The sequence below is a fragment of the Ochlerotatus camptorhynchus genome, unplaced genomic scaffold (assembly GCF_037179485.1).
Source record: "Ochlerotatus camptorhynchus isolate MF236.1 unplaced genomic scaffold, CSIRO-AGI_Acam_v1.1 ptg000130l, whole genome shotgun sequence".
NCBI classification, from domain to species: Eukaryota; Metazoa; Arthropoda; class Insecta; order Diptera; family Culicidae; genus Ochlerotatus; species Ochlerotatus camptorhynchus.
Genome location: NW_027040620.1, coordinates 3,073,583 through 3,094,042, shown reverse-complemented (window position 1 = coordinate 3,094,042; position 20,460 = coordinate 3,073,583). Strand labels below are relative to the sequence as shown.

The window sequence follows — 20,460 nt, the reverse complement described above, 5'->3', positions numbered from 1 at the left end:
TGTTTGAAAGCGTTTTTACAACGCTCTAAACTTCTCAGGTGAGTGTGACTATTGTCGGCAGCCTCTTTTTCTTCGGCAACCTTTCCATTAGAACTGCGTGTTAACCAGCTGTTCTATTATCGGCAACTCGAAATCAGCCCCATTTTGTAGTACGTATGCTTCATTTGAAGAAAAATCTGGCATAACAGGATTGCTCGGTCCTACAAATATAATTAGATTGAAGCTGAAAGACTAAAGAATCGTTTGGATACATTCAGGGAAGTGTGTTGATCGTAAAACATAGTGAAATTAACGTTTAAATTTTGGCTGCCGAAAACAGTCAATGGGTGCCGAAGCCGACATTTACCCTAACTGTTTCTTGTTGTGTTTGTCATATTAGATGCTAGATAAAAGCTTCTTTTATCGATCTGTGTACCGAAAATACCTGAGAATATATTTACATGGCCATGGGAATACAAAGAGAAAGTCGACGAAGAGAATCTATCAATCTTACTTAGGACCTAATGCAATGTTCTGCTTGATTTATTGTGTTTTTATTTTCCACGAGAGTACGTATATTTGTTATAATTCAGGTAGCACCGTAGGGGTGATTCAAATATGATGTTCTCTCTTGAGGTTAGGAGGACGGGGGATTTTAGGACCACGAATTTGAGACAGTACTGCCGCGGATAAACTTGTTTGACAAACTATGAGCATGAGCCTTATTTGCATAATACAACTCATGCTCGTCCATGGTCGCACTTCTATGGTTTTTGTATAGTGCTCATAATTATTATACATTATTATAGGTATGGGAAAAGCACAACACGGGCTAGGGAGAGCACTAAAAAAATCGAAAAACTTAAAATTAAAATCATAGAAAGAACCCTATGAACATAAATAACTTCATAATGAATACATATCCTTACTGATGTTCTGTTGTCCTCTTACTGAGCGTTGAGTATGTACCATCTTTGGATAAAGATGGCATCAATAGTATTTTAACTTGAAAGCAAATATATCAGTTTCAAATATCCATAAAAAACATTATGATTATTGTAAATTACAACAAATTTTACTCATAGTATTTTTCATACCGAGAAACTCTATACTATTATTGTTCACACTAAGATGGCACCACACTACCCCACAGCTACAACTTGCACGCAATAGCTTGCGTACAAGTTATTTTCGTAACATACAACATATAGAAATAAATCCACCCTCCTTCCCAACGGCATCCGTCGATGCATTCCCCTGCATCCTTCAACACGGGGTGGGCGTCCGTCGGTGATTGGCACTAGATTGCGGAACAGAGACCGACGTTAAATAAAGGAAAGAAGAAGAAGAAGGGTCGGCGACTTGTTGCTATTTGCTTTGACTAGCTTCCACTGGTTGACCCCAGAAGCATGCTCCGGAAACAAACACACCAGTTGAACTTTTATTTTCTAGCAACCTCGACCGCACCACGTGTGGCCACAGCTCCCGTTTTAAACAGTCGCCTGTTGAACCGAATACGGAATCAACACGTGTCAAAACACACCTGCAGGATTATTGCCCTACTTTTCCCGATCGTGGAACACGTGGTTCCCGAGCGCATTGCCCTCGGTTACGATTGTCCTGGCTACTGCGATTCCGTTTACACTAGGCCAACAATCTGACAAAATTTTCACTTCCAAGTTGAAAAAATGTTAAACCACAACGGTTTTGCAAATTTTGCGGAAAAATGTTGAGAAAAGTGCGGAAAGTTAAACCTAAAGCCAAACGAAACATCGAAGATGTTCCGTTCTACAAGTTCGTATACCGGAGGGATGAACTACCGTTGGATCCAGCGAGGAACTTCATAGAGGAACAAATATGTAATTTGCGTCAAATTTTGTCTCATTTTCTTGATTGATTAATTGTTGAAATAATTTCATTGAAGCGAAAATCAACGTAATTAAACCTCCCTGCTTCAACAAGGACTACAGTCTGTACCGCTATCCGCGAGGTGACGGTCAAGGCCTCCGGGACCTCTTGCTTCCGGAGAAGATAGCTTCAATCGAAACTGCCGAGTACCTTCCATCCGTCGTCTCCTCGCTGTCCCCGCTGGAAAAACGCCTTCCGGACGTAACCAGCCAACTGATAAAACTTTACAAGGATCTGCGCCTGAAAATTTTCCATGACCTAGCCCTCACCAGACCGGTCCTGCTGGGTAACGAGTTCTTTCGCCGTTACGGTCGAGTAAATCAAGATGGCCGCCGCAAGCTGCCTGCAATACGCCGCAAGAAGCGAGCACCGAAAAAGTTTCACTTCGACGAGTTTGCCTACCGCACCCCGGAGGAGAACGACGAAGCACTGCTGCGCATCCAGCGCCATCTGGACCGGATGATTGCGAAAAGCATCCGCGAGGCGGAAAAACGCCGCCAGCAGAAGGAGGAACAAGCACGACGGCCGCAGTTTGTGAGTAATTTTGCAGTTGGTCTTAAATTTAGCTTATTACGTGATGGTGGGCTGATGTGGGAAACCTTCTATCTAGTGCACATCGTCGTCGTCGTCGTCGTCGTCATCCTCGTCTTTGAAAGGCAACCGGAACGTTTATCCGACCAAGGTGAAGCGGAAACGGCTGACTAATGAGCAGTACATCAAAAAACTCAAAGTGGATGAAAGTCTGTAAGTATATGAAGCTGCGGTCGTTTCGAAACTGGTTCGCATTTCATTTGCGCAAATTAAGTTTCATTTGAAGCATTTGGAATAAAAATGTAGAAACCGTTGTACATAATTAAAAACAAAGTAGTTTAGTTATGATACGGTACTGTAATGAGACTCGGTGCTAGATAACTCAAACAAACCCATGCTAAGTTTCATTTATTTAATGAATGTTAAATGTTATGAAGCATTCGATGGAGATGCATGGTCATTTGCCAAAGCCAAGTTTTCAAAAATTTAACCCTTCATAGTTTTTTTTAAAGAAAACTCGGTATAGTTTATCCGGTTGAACCTGATCAAAAAAATGGTTTAAAAAACATGTGAATTTCTCACATCCTCTGCATGTTTTTATACCATATGTAATGCCAGTTCTTACAGTCAACTGTAGCGTACAAACCGGTTTTTTTTTTCTAGAATTAATATTTTCGTTTATAACCTTTATATTCAGTAGCAAAAAAAAATAAACATTCAGAAGCCTGAAATTTTTTCAGCATATAGAATAAAAATTTGATTTTTTTTTTTAAATTCTGGACATAAATATATTTTTTTTGAAATTATAAATAATTATTATTTAGAAATAAGAAATTTCCAAGAATTTTTTTCAAGGTATTTTCTAAGATCACATATTTGAAAAAAAAACATCAAGATTAAGGACCTTGCATAATTTTCACGCCTCATGATAATTTCCATGGAACTCATTCCAAAGGAGTTCTGGGAAGCAGCGAGGAAAACATCAAGTGCAATCGGCTTTCATGGTAGTCCTGAAGAACTCCAGATTCTATGTGAAACCTGAATACCAAGGTAGTTCTGAGTAGAAATCCAAGTAAGCTCTGAATAGGATTCAAACGAAATTTTAGTAAAAATTCATACGAATTTCAGAAGTTAATTCCAAAGGTATTCTAAAGAGGACTACATGGAAATTCATAGAAGAATTCTATATGAATTCTGAGGATAATTTCAAAGAATTCGGAGCATAATTCCTTTTGAACTTTCGGGGGAAACTTCGGGAGTATGTTTAAAAGAGGATTACAATTAAATCTGAAAATAATTCCAGAAAAACTTCAAAAGAACTCGGAAAAGAATTCCAGGAGAGCTTTGACTTGAACGCGAAATATTCTTTAATGAGAAATCTATGGATTTTTTTACTTCACTGCAAGCGAATTCTTAGGAAACTTTCAAAGTGAGAAGAATTCCAAGGGAAAGAGTAAAATTCAAAGGGATTTCTAAAATGAATTCATTGAAAATCATGAGAATAATTCCATAGGATTTCTTATAGAGGAGCATTTCAAGGTAATTCCAAGGAAAATTTCGTTGGAATTGAATTCCAAGGATGATGCCAAAGCAATTTTAAGCAACGTTTCATGGGAATTTTAATCATGTTCCGGTAATAGCTTTTAGTGAATTTAAAAAAGAGTTCCTAGGAAATCATGAGCCCAACGAAGTCACTTTCAATCGAAAATCGTCAAGCGACGACGAAACTGTCAACTTCAATTGAAAGTCATTCCGTCATCTCTTCGAGCAGATCCCCTTCAACTTCAACAGAACCACTTTCGATCAGTTTTCATGCTGTTTGTTTTGGCTTGACTCGTGTTCATTTCGTATGTCATTGTCAAATGAACTTACTTTCGTATTGAAGCGAAATTGTTCGATCCACACTCGCGTAGATTTTCTGACTTTTGTTGATTGTTCACTCATTTAAGCGCATGTGCACGTGGACGTAAAATTTATCATTGACGGGTGGTTGGTTTTCCCATCAATATGTGTATTTTTTTTATTCGGGGTGTCGTCTAGAAGCCGGAAATCGATATCCGATGGCGGCTTCCGATTCAAGAAAATGTGGAAAATACTGTCAAATACTAGAGCTGCACCGAACAGTGCTATTTGGCCTAGTATTCGGTGAATACATGCGAAGTTTCGCCAATATTCGACCATTTTCTTACAAATGAGTGGTCGACAAAACGATTGAGTGAAATTTTGTTAGTTCAACGTTTCATATTCGGCCGAATACTATGACGGGCAAATATTCGGTGAAGCACTATCAAATACCCATCAATATGTGTATTTTTAGAAACGGGATGACGTCTAGAGAATAAAATCAATATCAGACGCCATACAAAATGACGGCTTCCGATTTCTAAAAAGCTGGAAATACTGTAAAATACCCATCAATATGGTTTTTTTTTTTTAATCTAGAGGCCGGAAATCGATATCCAACGACATTTTGAAGTCCAAGATGGCGGCTTCCGATTTCAGAAAAAGTGGGAAATACTGCCAAATGTCCATCAAAATAGGTATTTTTGGAAGCAGATTGACGCCTAGCTGCCGAAAATCGTTTCATTTTTAAATAAAAAAAAATACTACTGCCATCCATATGGGTATTTTTGGAATCGGTATGACGCATAGAAAATGAAAATCGATATTCGACGCCATTTTGAATTCCACTACCTTATTTGCTTATCCTTGACAGATACGCGTTTTTCTTCTACAATATGCAGACTATTTCAGTGTCAAAATACTGAATACTGAAAAATTCCCATCAATATTTTTGCAATCGAGGTGGCTAGAGATTGGAAAAAGATATGCGACGCCATTTTTTAATTCGAGATGGTGGCTTCCAGGTTAAGATAAAGTGGGAAATACTATTAAATACCCATCAATATGATGACGTCTAGAGAATAAAAATAGATTTCCGACGCCATTTTGAAATCCATGACGGCGACTTCTGGTTTAAGAAAAATGTCAAATTATATCCAATAGCATACATATGTTTTTTTTTAGAATCATGTTAACGTCTAGAAGCCGGAAATCGATATTTTTTTGAGAAAAAGTATCAAATACCCTAAAATATGGGTATTTTCAGAACGGGGATGACACGTAGAGGCCGGAAATCGATGTCTGACGCCATCTTGAAATTCAAGATGGTGGCTTTTGATTTCTGCAGAAGTGTTAAATACCCTACAAATGGCATCGGATATCGATTTTCGGAATCCACGCGTCGTTCCCGTTTCGAAAATACCCATATTGTAGGGTATTTGACACTTTTGATGAAACTCGATGACCGCCATATTGGATTCCAAAATGGCGTTGGATATCGAAATTCGGCATCTACGCGTTGTTCCAGTTCCGAAAATACTTATATCTCAGGGTATTTGACACTTTTTTGAAAACCAATGGCCGCCATCTTGGATTCCAAATTGACGTCGAGTATCGATTTTCAGAATCTACGCGACGTCACCGTTCCGAAAATAACCATATTGTAGGATATTTGACACATTCTCTGAAAACTGATGGCTGCCGCCTTGGATTCCATATCGATTTTCGGCATCTACGCGTCGTCTTCGTTCCAAAAATACCCATATTTTAGGGTATTTGTGACTTTTCCTGAGCCCGATGACCGCCATCTTAGACTTCAGAATGGCCTCGTTAATTTAATTTTCGTTTAAAATAAAATAACAATTTATTACCAAATATAATCCGGATGCCATCCCTATCGGCAACCGATATTGACTATATGGATACTACATTTTGATGCCTGATGACGCGACGTGTGACAAGTCGAATGGGCCCCAAATTGAAGTGAAAGTGGAAAAAACGAAGGAAGCAGTTTTCGAGTCATTCATTGCATCAATTGAAACAAGTCTTTGCTTCAAATGAAATTAACTGATGCACTTGACGAACGAAAAAAAAAAACGATAGTCATGTCATGATTGACAGGAGGAGTGTTCATCGTGACTCGATAACAAGAAACAAAATGACTTACACGAAAATGATATTGCTCAAAATTAAGCGATTCTGCGGAAAGCTCATTTTCTTTTCTTTGTTTCGAAAATGCAGTCCTGAGCAAAACTTAAAGGGAATTGCTAAAAAAAAGTTCCTTATGAATTTTTGGATAGTACAAAGTGAATGTTGATTAGAACTCCAAGTTAATGTAGATCTATGTTAGCCATGAGTATTTGAATAAAATTATCGTTCTCTTCTTTGTAGTCGTCTCCCAAGAATATAATCTTATGTAACACCTCAAACATAAAAAAATAATCATCACTCGGGAACCAAAACAACTTTTCTAGATCGTACTACAAGAGAAAACTCACTAATGAGTCAATTTTTTACCAATTAAGGAGTATCTGTTCGTCTCCCGTTCATTTCCTTAAACCCTAACGGAGCACCCATCTTCCGTAGAAAACTGAAATACCTGCAAGCCCTGCTACCGGTTCACCCGGATGATCAGAAGCGCCAAATACTGCAAAAGTACGAAAAACGCTATTCGGAAGCCACCGCCAGCTTTGACAATGCCATGCGCCAACGAACGTTGAATGTGCTCGATGAACTCGCGGTGGAAAAAATCGAACACTACCCGTCCCACTTGATCAAGAAAATTCTGCCCCGTATCGACAGTCGCATAACGTACCTAAAGCAAGCGCACAAGTTCATTCTCGAGGAGGAAAAACTGTGGCCTAACATCTACCCGGAGGTGATTCTCCTCGATTACCTCTTCGACCCGGAGCACAACGTTCACCGAGATCAGGCCGTTTACTTGATCATCCTTCTGATGGATCTACAAGAGGACTACCGCTATCACGTGAAGCGATCGTTCGTTCGTTATATCCTTCGCTCGCACGAACAACGTAAACGTCTGCAGCTAGCGATTGAGCCCCCAGAGTTCCCAATTGCAACGATGATCGCCCCCGTTCCGTGGAAATGTTCGATACAGGTCGCCAAGAACCGACTCGAAGAGGTCCTCATGGTTAATCATCCCGTCCTCCAAGCCATCAACATGCTGTGGCATAAGCTGTACGGAAACCTACTGGTGGTAGATTCGGCCAAATTCTACAGCACAGACATTCCAATGCACGCAGATAAGATCACCGAAACGATTCACAATAGTTGTCGCATCACACGGGATGTAAGTGTTGGTTTGAAGTTGCTTTTGAGCGAGGTAGATATTGACGATTCACTTCTTTCAGATACTGATCAACGATTGGATGCCCCGAGTTGCCGATCTGGTCGATGTCATGCGTAAGTACTGGAAAGATCTGGTGCCACGTAACTCGATCCACGGTGGTCGAGGTGCGATCTTCTTCAATTGTATTCACGCACTGACGTCGTACCATTTGCAAGGGCTGATCAAGAAGAGTCTGGACCATTTGGTCGAAGCACTGGAAGCGTACCGTGGGGGAGATGCTCCGAATGGGACGCAATCCAATAAGCTTAAAATGAAACCGTTTATGACGCTGACTGTTTCCGTTGTTGGTAAACCGGATACCGAGATTGAGAAGAACACGGAGAAGAGTGATATGTCACTGTACGAAGCAGACGATGATGATCCGAGTCTGTTGACATCGGAGTCTACCGACGATCTAATGGCGACAGCAGCTGACGAGCGGAGAACTTCGTTCATCATGAATAGCAGCGGAAAGATCATCATCTATCCATACATGGAAGAACTGCCTGATCTGTTCAAGAGTTACTTCGTCAAAATTTTGAAAGTCGGCTACAAGATACCACGTTTGGAGTACTACTTGACGCAGGATACGAAGCAACTGGGCTATTTACACTACATACGAGATGATAATGCTGACATGGAGAAGCTCTACGAACGAGTAAAGAGCATCGTGATAGCAAATCAAACTGGTCCAACTATTTATTTGTACCCAATGTACGAGTACTACTTCCCCGTACTTGCTGCCAACAAGATGAAGGTCATTACGGAGAGCATATTCTCCCAACGAGACCTTCCAACGCTGGATATATTCAAGGATTTGGTCGATAAGTTTACTGAATTGTTGCATGGAATATACTTCCTGCGAGATTTTATTCCTCTGAACCTGTTCATGCTGGACAACAGTCGTCTTAATCGAGTCCTTGAAAACCTGGTCAAAGAGTTGAAAGCCTTCGTCATCAACTACTTCATTACGTTGAATCAGGTCGAAAATCGAAGGTAAGCTACTAAAGGTACAGTATCCGAACGGTAACGTGATCTATGCGGTTCCAGAATTTGCGACGAGTTTGAAGACATGTCCCTGCATGCCGGTGAACGTCCGAAAGAAACTCCGGAAGTGGTCGCCCTTCAAAATTACCTTACGCAGTGCCGAGAAGAGCGAATGTACCAGCTGAAGACCGAGATCAAGCAAGTCGCGCAGCGTGTTCTCTTCCTCCTGACCTACGCCATACTCGATCGTAATATGCGGGACCCTCGATTGGTTCGGGAAAAGTACACCCTACTGATGCTAGGCTTTATATTTCCAGCCGAAGATATCAACCTGAATTCGCGTCTCTTCCTGTGGCCGCAGGAGCTGGAGAAAGTGCTTGATCTCAGCGGCGCCCGTCTTGCGGTGGTACGTGATAATCTGGAAACGGCACTACGTGAACGGCGCGCTAAATTCGAGATCTATCTGAACACAGAAAAGAAAAAAATGGACCACTTCCGGACACGCGAGATACGCGAAATGCTCTCGCTGGACGATCTGCGTGAAAAGGTCGACACGGTGGATGGTTTGATGATGATCCTGGAGGTATTCGACTATCGTGCACTAAATGACCTCTACTCAATGTTTCCGAATTGCTTTCATACCATTTCAGAAATGCAGCAAAGAGGCGAAGGAGATCAATCAGGATGAGAATCTCCTGCAAATCGATCTTTCCTACTTCCCAGCATTGAACGAAATGATCGACAGGATGGCGCCAATCGAAAAGCTGTGGCATACGGCGTACAAGTTTGACTCCTGTCACGAAGTGTGGTACTTCGGTCCTTTCAAAGAGTTGGACTCCACGGTGATTAGCAATGCCGTTGATGAAATGTTCAATGCCATAAGTGTCCTACTGAAGGAGTTATCTGGAAGTCCACAAGCGAAACGTGTCGCTGAACAGATTCGCATGAAAATTGACAAGTTCAAGATCTACCTTCCGATACTGGAAGCCATCTGCAGGCAAGGGCTTTGTGAGCGCCACTGGACGCAGATATCCGAGGAACTGGGTCAAGACGTAAATCCAGAGATTCAAAATTCCCTTGGTCTGATGGTCGACATTGACGTGATGAAGATTCAGATCCGGCTGGAAGAAATTTCCAACGCTGCCGGAAAGGAGTACGAGCTGAACATACAGCTGGTGGATATGCAGGAGGAATGGGTTGACGTGAAATTTGTGTGCGTCCAGTATCGCGATTCGGACATGTCCATACTGTCCTCGGTAGACGATATCCAAACCCTGCTGGACGATCACATCTTGAAGGCGCAAGCGATGCGAGGTTCGCCTTACATTGCAGCGCTTGGCACGAAAGCTACCAATTGGGAAGACAAACTCATTTCTATGCAAGATATTATCGATACGTGGCTGCAGGTTCAAGCTACCTGGATGTACCTCGAGCCGATCTTCAGTTCCGAAGATATCATGCGCCAGATGCCCACCGAAGGGCGGCACTTCAAATCCGTTGACAAGATATTCCGCAAACTAATGCGTCACACGATGGCCGATCCGCACGTAATCCAGGCGACAGACTATCCAGATCTATTAAACGTCCTACGAACTGTCTTGAAAGACCTGGAAGACATACAACGTGGCTTAAACCTATATCTGGAGAAGAAACGGTTGTACTTTGCGCGGTTCTTCTTCCTTTCGAACGATGAACTACTTGAAATTCTCTCTGAAACCAAGGACCCAATGCGTGTACAACCACACATGAAGAAGTGCTTTGAAGGTATCAACTCACTGCAGTTCGACCCGCAAATGGAGATTACCGCATTTACTTCAGCCGAACAAGAGCAGATTCCCTGTACCAGGAAAATCAATCCCGCGCTTGCTAATGTTTGATCTTCACCATAATCTGTTTGCTTCTTTTATAAAATATTCGATTTTTCAGGGTCTGGTAGAAAAATGGCTCAAGGAGGTCGAAATCGTAATGCTCGAGAGCGTCAAAGAACAGATTTGGCAGTCATACGAATCGTATTTCAAAGATCCTCGAAAGGAATGGGTTCTGCACTGGCCTGGACAGGTAGTGCAGGTTGTTTCTTGTTTGAAATGGACCGAAGAGGCAGAAGAAGCTATCAAAGATGACAAACTGCCCGAGTACTCCAAGCAGTGCACGGCTCAAATCGGTGACCTGGTAGATTTGGTCAGAGGAGATCTCAGCACCGGAGCAACGATCACAATTTCAGCATTAATCGTTGTTGATGTTCATGGTTCCTAGTTATATGCAACAATCTAACCAACCAGGTCTTAACAACCATTTATACATTACAGCTCGTGATATCATCGACCTTCTCATTCAGAAGAACGTCACGGATTCCGGGGACTTTAACTGGTTCTCTCAACTACGCTACTACTGGAAAATTGACGACGATGACAAACAGAGCTACGTTGCCTGTAGTATGGTAACTACGGATCTTAAGTACGGAATGGAATACCTTGGTAATACGGGACGCTTAGTTACAACTCCGTTGACTGATCGCTGCTTCCGGACGTTGATGGGAGCGTTCAAGCTGAACCTGGGAGGTGCACCCGAAGGACCCGCTGGTACCGGCAAAACCGAAACTTGCAAGGACCTTGCCAAAGCAGTGGCGAAGAAATGCGTAGTATTCAATTGCTCCGATGGCTTGGATTACAAGGCGCTCGGAAAGTTCTTCAAGGGCTTGGCACAGTCCGGTTCATGGGCCTGTTTCGATGAATTCAATCGAATTGAACTGGAAGTGCTTTCGGTTGTTGCTCAGCAGATTTTGACCATTCAGCGGGCAATTGCTGGAAAGGTCGTTAAATTCGTGTTCGAAGAAACTTCCCTGAAATTGGATCCCACGTGTAACATTTTCATCACCATGAATCCAGGCTATGCCGGTCGTACAGAGCTACCGGATAATTTGAAGGTTCTGTTCCGAACGGTAGCCATGATGGTCCCGGATTATGCAATGATCGGGGAAATTACTCTCTACTCAAATGGCTTTGACGATGCAAGGATTCTGGCACAGAAAATTGTTCATACATACAAATTGTGCTCTGAGCAACTGTCATCGCAGTCCCATTATGACTATGGAATGCGTGCAGTGAAATCAGTTCTCACGGCTGCCGGAGCGCTTCGCCGATTGCATCCGGAATTGTCGGAAGCTCAGATTGTCCTGAGGGCAATCATCGACGTAAATCTGCCGAAATTCCTGCAGCAAGACATACCACTTTTTGAAGGCATTTACAACGATCTGTTCCCAGGTGTGGAACTTCCACCGGTAGGTAGACGGTTAATGGTCGGTTTTGAGCTTTTTCAAACAAACCTTTTTCTCCAGCCAGCACGTGAAGACATCGTCCGATTACTCCTGATCGAGCTGGTCAAACGCAAGCTTCAGCCAACGCCGTGGTTCATCGATAAGGTCATGCAAATCTTCGAAATGCTACTAGTGCGACATGGTCTCATGATCGTGGGGGAATCAATGGGTGGAAAAACCACAGCATATCAAGTCCTGGTGGAAACTCTACGAGAGCTACGTAGGGAAAAAGGTCATCTGTCAGAAGAGCAGGGTGTTTCCTATAGGATCATCAACCCTAAAGCCGTATCCATGGGACAGCTGTACGGTAGCTTTGATCCTGCCTCACACGAATGGTCCGATGGAGTTCTGGCCAATTCGTTCCGAGAAATGGTTTACACCACCAGTTTTGAGCGGCAATGGATCATATTTGATGGACCGGTGGATGCAGTTTGGATCGAGAACTTGAATACTGTGCTGGGTAAGATATATATATGAGGTATGGTGAAGAGAGTGTTATGCATATTTTTTTTCAGATGACAACCGGAAGCTGTGTCTGATGTCCGGCGAGATTATTCAAATGACCAAATGGATGAACTTGATATTTGAGACAGTTGACTTGGAACAGGCTTCCCCTGCAACGGTTTCACGGTTCGAAGCTTTGAACATCGTAATTTGAAACCCCTTATTTTTGGGATCTATTTCAGTTGCGGTATGATCTACATGGAACCATCACAACTAGGTTGGATTGCTTTGCACAAATCCTATCTGCTATACCTGGAAGAGAAGGGAGTCAATGAGATCAACATTGGTCTATTCGAACAGCTTGCAGAATGGCTCATTCCTCCGGCTCTGCATTGGCTAAAGTCCATAGGAACTGTTCTCAAGATCTCCGAAATGCATCATTACTCTGTTAGTGTGCTCCATTTCTAACATATCTTTATCTCAACCATATTCTCCCGCAGATCTTCTCGACCTTCTTCTCCATATTTCTATCACGCACTACCAGCTACAACCAGCTGTGGTTTCAACAGACTTTCATGTTCTGCTACGCCTGGGCGTACTTCTCGACCGTAACGGTCGAAGGAAGGAAGATGATCGACCCGCTGTTGAGGAAAATCCTGTACGGAGCAAACGAGGACCATCCGAAACCCAAACACTTCTCGCTTAACCGAGGCCAGATGTATCCGGAAAAAATGAACTTCCTCGATTACCGTTTCGATGAACAGGAAACCTGGTGGCCTTGGTTGAAATCGGAGGAACTTTCGCTCCCAGAAAACTGTATCGTTTCCGAACTGATGATTCCGACCAAGGAAACCGGGTACATTCTGTATTGGACGGAGATGTGTGTTTCCGCTGGTATGCCCATTCTTTTGGTAGGTCCAACGGGTACCGGCAAGAGTGCAACCATTGCGAACTACATTCGCGAGCTACCGAAAGCAAAGTTCATCTCCAACATAATCAACTGTTCGGCCCGGAGCACTGCCCAACAGATGCAGGATACGATCATGTCCAAATTAGACCGTCGTAGGAAGGGAGTCTACGGACCACCCGTCGGAAAGGAATGTGTCAACTTCATCGATGACGTAGCCATGCCCGCTCGAGACGAGTACGGCTCACAACCACCTCTCGAACTAATCCGCCAGTGGTTGGATCATAGGGTCTGGTCTGACCTGCGAGATACCTCCAAGATAGAATTGATCGATCTACTGTTTGTGGGAGCGATGGGTCTAATAGGAGGCAGCAACTACATTCCGCAACGACTGTTCCGTCACATGTTTGTCGTTTCGGTGGATTCATTTGAAGACACTACCCTGCTCAGAATATTCTCCTCAATAGGAGAGTGGCATTTTTCCAAAGGTTTCCCAGAACCGGTTTCACGATTGTGCAAGAACCTTTGTCAAGCAGTTATCTCTGTGTATCGTGGAGCAATCGCTAACTTCCTGCCAACTCCGTCAAAATCACACTATCTATTCTCGCTACGAGATGTCACTCGAATCTATCAAGGAATCGTTCTGGTCCCTGCCAAAAGGCTTCCTGATCCGGAGAAACTTGTTCGTCTGTGGGCTCACGAAACATATCGCGTATTCTACGATCGATTGATCGACGATAGTGATAAACAAATGCTACTGCGCTTGGTAGACGAAGCCGCCAACGGACAGCTTCGAATGAAGCTAGAAACTGCCTTTGGAGATCGTTTGGAAGGCAGCAAGCGAGTCGGAGATAGACATATGCGCGATTTACTATTTGGCAACTACATGGAACCAGATGCGGTCAGTCGAGTGTACGATGAAGTCGATAGCTGGGTGAAACTCGAAAAGAATATGAACTTTTATCTGAGCGAATACAATACACACTCAAAGTCACCAATGAACCTTGTACTGTTTAGGTTCGCAATTGAACATATTTCGAGAATATCTCGAGTTCTACAGATGCCACGCGGCCATTTGTTACTGGTTGGACTCGGTGGAGCTGGTAGGCGAAGTTCTGTCAAATTAGCTGCCAATATGGTGGACGCCGATGTGTTTCAAGTTGAGGTGACCAGAAGTTACTCGATGAACGAGTGGCGGGAGGATATGAAAAAAATGCTCATGAAAGCCGGGAATGAAGGCAAACCAACTGTGTTCTTATTCAACGATTCACAAGCGAAAGAAGAGGCATTTGTTGAAGACATCAACTCCCTTCTGAACACTGCTGATATACCGAATTTGTTCCAAACCGAAGAAAAGGCTGTCATTCTTGAGCAGATGCAAACGATCGTCAGACAGACTAACAAGCCCATCGACTCTACAGCCCTTTCCTTGTACAACTTTTTCGTAGAGAGAGTTCGCGAGAACCTACACATAGCCCTAGCATTCTCTCCAATAGGAGATTCTTTCAAGAAACGTGTCCGCATTTATCCATCGTTAATTAACTGCTGCACGATCGATTGGTTTACTGCGTGGCCGGATGATGCCCTGCAGAAGGTTGCTGAAAATTTTATACGATCCATGGACCTAGATCAAGAAACTACCTCGTCGAGTGAGCCTTCTGCTACCTCGCTCCAAAAAGAAGACGAGGAAAAAGAAAAACAAAAGACCCGAAAGCTGACCCGTCTCGAGAGGAAGCTTGTGGAGTTGGTAATGGTGTTCAATCGCGGAGTCGTCGAAAACTCCGAGCGATTCTTCCTGGAACAGGGGAGAAAGAACTACGTTACTCCTACGTCATACTTGGAGATGCTGCGATCCTTCCACACATTGTACCGCAAAAAGCACACGGAAATCATATCCCAGCGCGATCGGTATACTGTGGGTTTGGAAAAGTTGGACTTTGCCGCTGGCCAGGTGTCGGTAATGCAGGACCAACTTAAAGATTTGCAACCACAGCTGAAACAAACTTCGGACGAGACGGAAAGGATCATGGTCAACATAGAACGTGAAACGGCCGAGGCGGAGAAGAAGAAAGAAATCGTCGGGGCGGACGAAACGGCTGCCAATGAGGCTGCCGCCTCGGCTCAGGCCATCAAAGACGACTGTGAAAGCGATCTGCAGGAAGCGGTTCCAGCACTGGAAGCAGCACTCGCGGCGCTGGATACGCTCAAACCGGCCGACATAACCGTTGTCAAGTCGATGAAGAATCCACCGTCTGGAGTGAAACTGGTGCTGGAAGCGGTTTGTGTAATCAAGGGCATCAAGCCCGATCGCAAGACGGATCCATGTAAGTCCTTTTTTTTATCGGAGCGTGGATTCACAAAACAATTCAATCTGCGAGGTAGGTATGGTAATGCGACCGTTGTTTTGAATCTTTTTTCAGCCGGAAAAGTGCTCGAAGATTACTGGGGACCTTCGCAGAAGATGCTGGGCGATTTGAAGTTCCTGGATAGTCTCAAAGCCTTCGACAAGGACAATATTCCCATTTCGGTTATGAAGAAGATTCGCGATGTGTAAGTACCGCTTGGGTCGATAGTTATTGGTAAGATTCGTTATCATTTTTCATCCTGTCAGCTACATTGCGGATCGGGAGTTCGTCCCGGAAAAAATCAAAAACATCTCGATGGCCTGTGAGGGTCTCTGCCGATGGGTACGGGCAATGGAGATCTACGACCGGGTGGCAAAAATCGTCGCCCCCAAGAAGGTCGCTCTGGCCGGGGCCGAAGCGGAGCTCGCAATGCAGATGGAAAAGCTCAACGCCAAACGGGCCGAACTGCAGGAAATTTTGGACAAGCTACAGAAATTGAATGATTTCTTCGCAGAGAAGTCCCGGGAGAAAAAACGATTGGAGGACGAGATTGACAGCTGTGAGAAGAAGTTGATTCGCGCAGAACAGTTGATCGGTGGTCTGGGAGGCGAGAAGAAGCGTTGGTCTGAGTGCGCGGAAAGTCTGCACAAGTCATTGAAGAATGTTATTGGGGATGTCCTTCTGGCAGCGGGATGCATTGCCTATCTGGGATGCTTCTCGACAGAATTCCGAAGCCGTATTATTGAGGAATGGAACCAGATTACCAAGGAGAAGGAAATTGCTTGTACCGACAAGTTTTCCATGCTAACTACGCTGGGTAATGCCATGGAAATTAGAAGTTGGTCAAACTGGGGCTTACCAACGGACACCTTTTCGGTTGAAAATGGAATCATTGTGAAAAATGCCCGTCGGTGGCCTCTGATGATAGATCCGGAAGGCCAAGCCAACAAATGGGTCAAGAACATGGAAAAGGAAAACAACCTCAAAATCATCCAACAAATGGATCCGAACTATATGAGAACCGTGGAGAACGCATTGATCAACGGTCATCCGGTATTGTTGGAAAATGTTGGAGAAACTATAGACTCTGGGCTCAACACAATTCTGGAGAAGAACGTCTTCCATCAGAAAGGTGCCAATCTCATCAAATTTGGAGATAGCTTAGTCGAGTACAACGACAACTTCCGTTTCTACATCACAACAAACCTGAGAAACCCACACTACCTGCCGGAAACGGCCGTAATGGTAACACTGATGAACTTCATGATCACAGAACAAGGCTTACGTTCGCAGCTGCTGGGAACCGTCATAATTCAAGAACGGCCCGATCTGCAGGAAAAGAAAGAATCGCTCATCATCGAATCCGCTCAGAACCAGGAAGCTTTGTACAATGCTGAAGCAAAGATATTGCAGGTCCTTTCTTCATCTGAAGGTAACATCTTGGATGACGAGAATGCGATCAACATACTAACCTCCAGCAAACAGCTTTCGGAAGAGATTCAAGCCAAACAGCTGGTAGCAGATGCTACTGAAGCGGAAATCGATGCAGCCCGGCAACTCTATATCCCGGTTGCGCGCCACTCAGCGGTTCTCTTCTTCTGTACCACCGAGCTAGCGAACATTGACCATATGTACCAGTTCAACTTGACCTGGTTCCTGAACATATTTGTGCAGACGATTCTCAAAGCACCGAAATCGGACAGTCTAGACGAACGTTTACAACTGCTGATCGATTACTTCACCAAGGCGATCTACAACAACGTCTGTCGTTCACTGTTCGAAAAAGACAAGCTTATGTTTTCCTTCGTTCTTTGCTCGGGAATCCTACGCGGAGAGGGCAAAATCGTCGGCCAAGAACTCTCTTTTCTATTGACCGGAGGGCTTGCGCTAGATAACCCCTATCCAAATCCCGCGCCGGAATGGCTCACAGAAAAAGCATGGACCGATCTTGTCCGAGCCACTTCACTCAAGTCTTTGGCAAAGCTTCGTGAATCCTTTACAGCGAACATCGACGACTGGAGCACCTACTACAATTTGAGCAATCCCGAAGAGAGTGATCTCCCGGAACCGTACTCGGAGCACGATGATCTGGTGAAGCTCATCATCCTGAAGTGTCTTCGCCCGGATAAGGTCGTGCCAGCGCTACAGAGATTCATCGTTCAGAAAATTGGTCAATCCTACATCGAACCTCCTCAGTTCAACCTACGTACATCCTACGAGGACAGCTCATGTAGAATTCCACTCATCTTCATGCTGTCCCCCGGATCTGACCCAATGGACAGTTTGTTGACCTTTGCTAGCGAGAAGTACATGGGCGACGATTGTCGCGTGATTTCTCTTGGACAGGGACAGGGTCCCAAGGCTACCAAAACCATCATGGATGCCATCAAGCTTGGCCAATGGGTCATTTTACAGAACTGCCATGTTGCCGAGTCCTACATGGATGAACTGGAGAAGTTAGTTACGGATTCAAGTCTCTACGAACACGTACATCCTAAATACCGCCTCTGGTGTACATCCTACCCGAGCAACAAATTCCCCGTATCAATCCTGCAGAACAGTGTCAAGATGACCAACGAAGCACCGAAGGGATTGAAGCTCTATATGATGCGGGCGTACCGATCGGAACCACTTAACGGTGAAGCCTATCTGGATGGGGCATTCCATGGCGACACAACGCGGGTATGGACTCGGGGTGTCTTCTCATTGGTGTTCTTCCACGCGGTCGTTCAGGAGCGCTGCAAGTTCGGTCCGCTCGGCTGGAACATACCGTACGAGTTCAACGAGTCTGATTTGAAGATTTCACTGATGCAGCTGAAGCTGTTCCTAAATCAGCACTCGTACATTCCGTTCGAAGGGCACATCTATCTGACGGGCGAGTGCAACTACGGTGGACGAGTGACGGACGACAAAGATCGTCGACTGTTGATGGCACTGCTGAATCGTATCTACAATCAGGATACCATCGACCGGGATGGCTATGAACTTTCCGAATCCGGTACCTACCGGGTACCGGTTAATCCCGTCAAGGAGGAGACCTTGGAGTACCTATCGACACTGCCGCTGACAGCCCATCCCGAGGTGTTTGGACTGCACGAGAACGCTGACATCACCAGAAACATAGAGGAAACTAATTCGGTGAGTTAGAAAGGTTCTGTTTATCTTGCAAGTTATCTGAAAGCATTGTTTTGCAGCTACTGGATCGGGTCTTGCTAACTCAAACGCAATTGTTTGCTGGCAAATCTACTGGGAGCCGGGATGAGCAAACGACCGACCCGGTCCTGGTGATTTGCAGCGAAATCATGAGGAAACTACCGGAACCATTCGACGTTGAGACCACGGCTGAAAAGTTCCCGATCCTCTACATGAACTCGATGAACACCGTTCTGCGGCAGGAACTGACTCGCTTCAATCGTCTGCTGAACTTTATCAAAATAAGTCTGGTAGACGTCCAGCGAGCAATTCAGGGACAGATCAGCATGATACCGGAGCTGGAACGGGTCTACCGTTCGATGGGCATCGGGAAGGTTCCGGAAGCATGGCTTGCGAAAAGCTATCCCTCGCTGAAACCGTTGGGTAGTTATGTCAACGATTTCGTTCAACGGTTGGCATTCTTCCAACACTGGATTGAAGACGGTGAACCGAAGGTCTATTGGATGAGTGGATTTTACTTCACACAGTCGTTCCTGACCGGTGTCATGCAGAACCATTCCCGCAAGAATAAGCTACGTATCGATGATTTGGTAATGTCATTTGAGGTAACCCATTTTGAGTCGGAGGATAAGATTCAGAAGCGCACGGAAGTCGGCAGTTTCGTGAGGGTAAGTTGGTTTGTCAATAATGTATCGATTTTCTTTGTAAACATGCTTCACTTCCGTTACTTTGTACAATTTAAATGTCATATACATTGCACACTTTTCACGAAGGATCGTCGGGGTAAAAATGAGGATTTCGTAACATTCGACGTGAGTAAGACACATAAAGGGCCGTCCATATACCACATGGAGAGTTGGGAGATGGAAGGTGGTGGTTAGTGAATGATAGATGATTTCCCACCCAGGGGAAAAGGGGTTTAAAATCTCTCATAACCTGTGGTTTGTGGATAGCCCCTAACATCAACATGCAAACACAGACAGTATTCAATTATCATCATCAAATATTAATCTGGTCGTACGCTACTCTATCGGCAGGGCCTTTACTTGGAAGGTGCACGTTGGAATCGAGAGCTGAACTGTCTGGATGAACCCCTCCCGCGGGTGCTGTACGACACCTTGCCCATCGTCTCTATGACACCGACGCCGAAGAACCGCAAACCAGAACAGCAACGATACCACTTCGAATGTCCCATCTACAAGACAAGCGAACGACGCGGAGTCCTATCGACGACCGGCCATTCAACGAACTTTGTCATGTTCCTTGATTTGGACAGCGAGCAGCAGCCCGAACATTGGGTTCTTCGGGGAACTGCCTGTCTGTGTCAGTTGGATGATTAATTCCTAAAATCAAGATACTTTTACCCATATTTTTACATCAATTTTACGTTTGCTTTTCACTAACATATATTTGTACCGAAAATTTTCAAAGACTGTGTGCGATGTTTGTACTGATAGAGATAAAACTATGCGAGTGTATACTGCTTTGGTTTGAGTATTTCAACACTGCACTCGGTATCACCATTCCCATATAACACTCATTGTGGAACATGTTCATATCTTATCTAAGTGCGATTGCCATAACTACATTTCGAATCGCATACCACCACGCGGGAGAGGGTGCGCGCTCGAGGCTTATCTTATCAGGTCGCTTGATTCACCTGAAGGGAAATTGATACGCTCGAACAGGTCCTACTATACTC

At 44.4% G+C, this 20,460-nt stretch overlaps 1 protein-coding gene across 1 annotated transcript; it reads left to right on the top strand.

Annotated features, from left to right (window-relative positions):
- Positions 1–1,632: 1,632 nt before the first annotated feature.
- On the top strand, positions 1,633–20,134 carry Dnah3 (dynein heavy chain 3, axonemal). Its single transcript, XM_065220675.1, has 18 exons — positions 1,633–1,838; positions 1,904–2,421; positions 2,498–2,631; positions 6,847–7,570; positions 7,632–8,605; positions 8,660–8,844; positions 8,914–9,179; positions 9,247–10,467; positions 10,523–10,841; positions 10,903–11,873; positions 11,931–12,369; positions 12,425–12,539; positions 12,596–12,800; positions 12,854–15,584; positions 15,681–15,810; positions 15,872–18,743; positions 18,800–19,426; positions 19,796–20,134. The coding sequence occupies exons 1-18, from the start codon at positions 1,706–1,708 to the stop codon at positions 20,096–20,098; spliced, it is 12,867 nt and encodes a 4,288-aa protein (XP_065076747.1). The 5' UTR covers positions 1,633–1,705; the 3' UTR covers positions 20,099–20,134.
- The last annotated feature ends 326 nt before the right edge of the window (positions 20,135–20,460 follow it).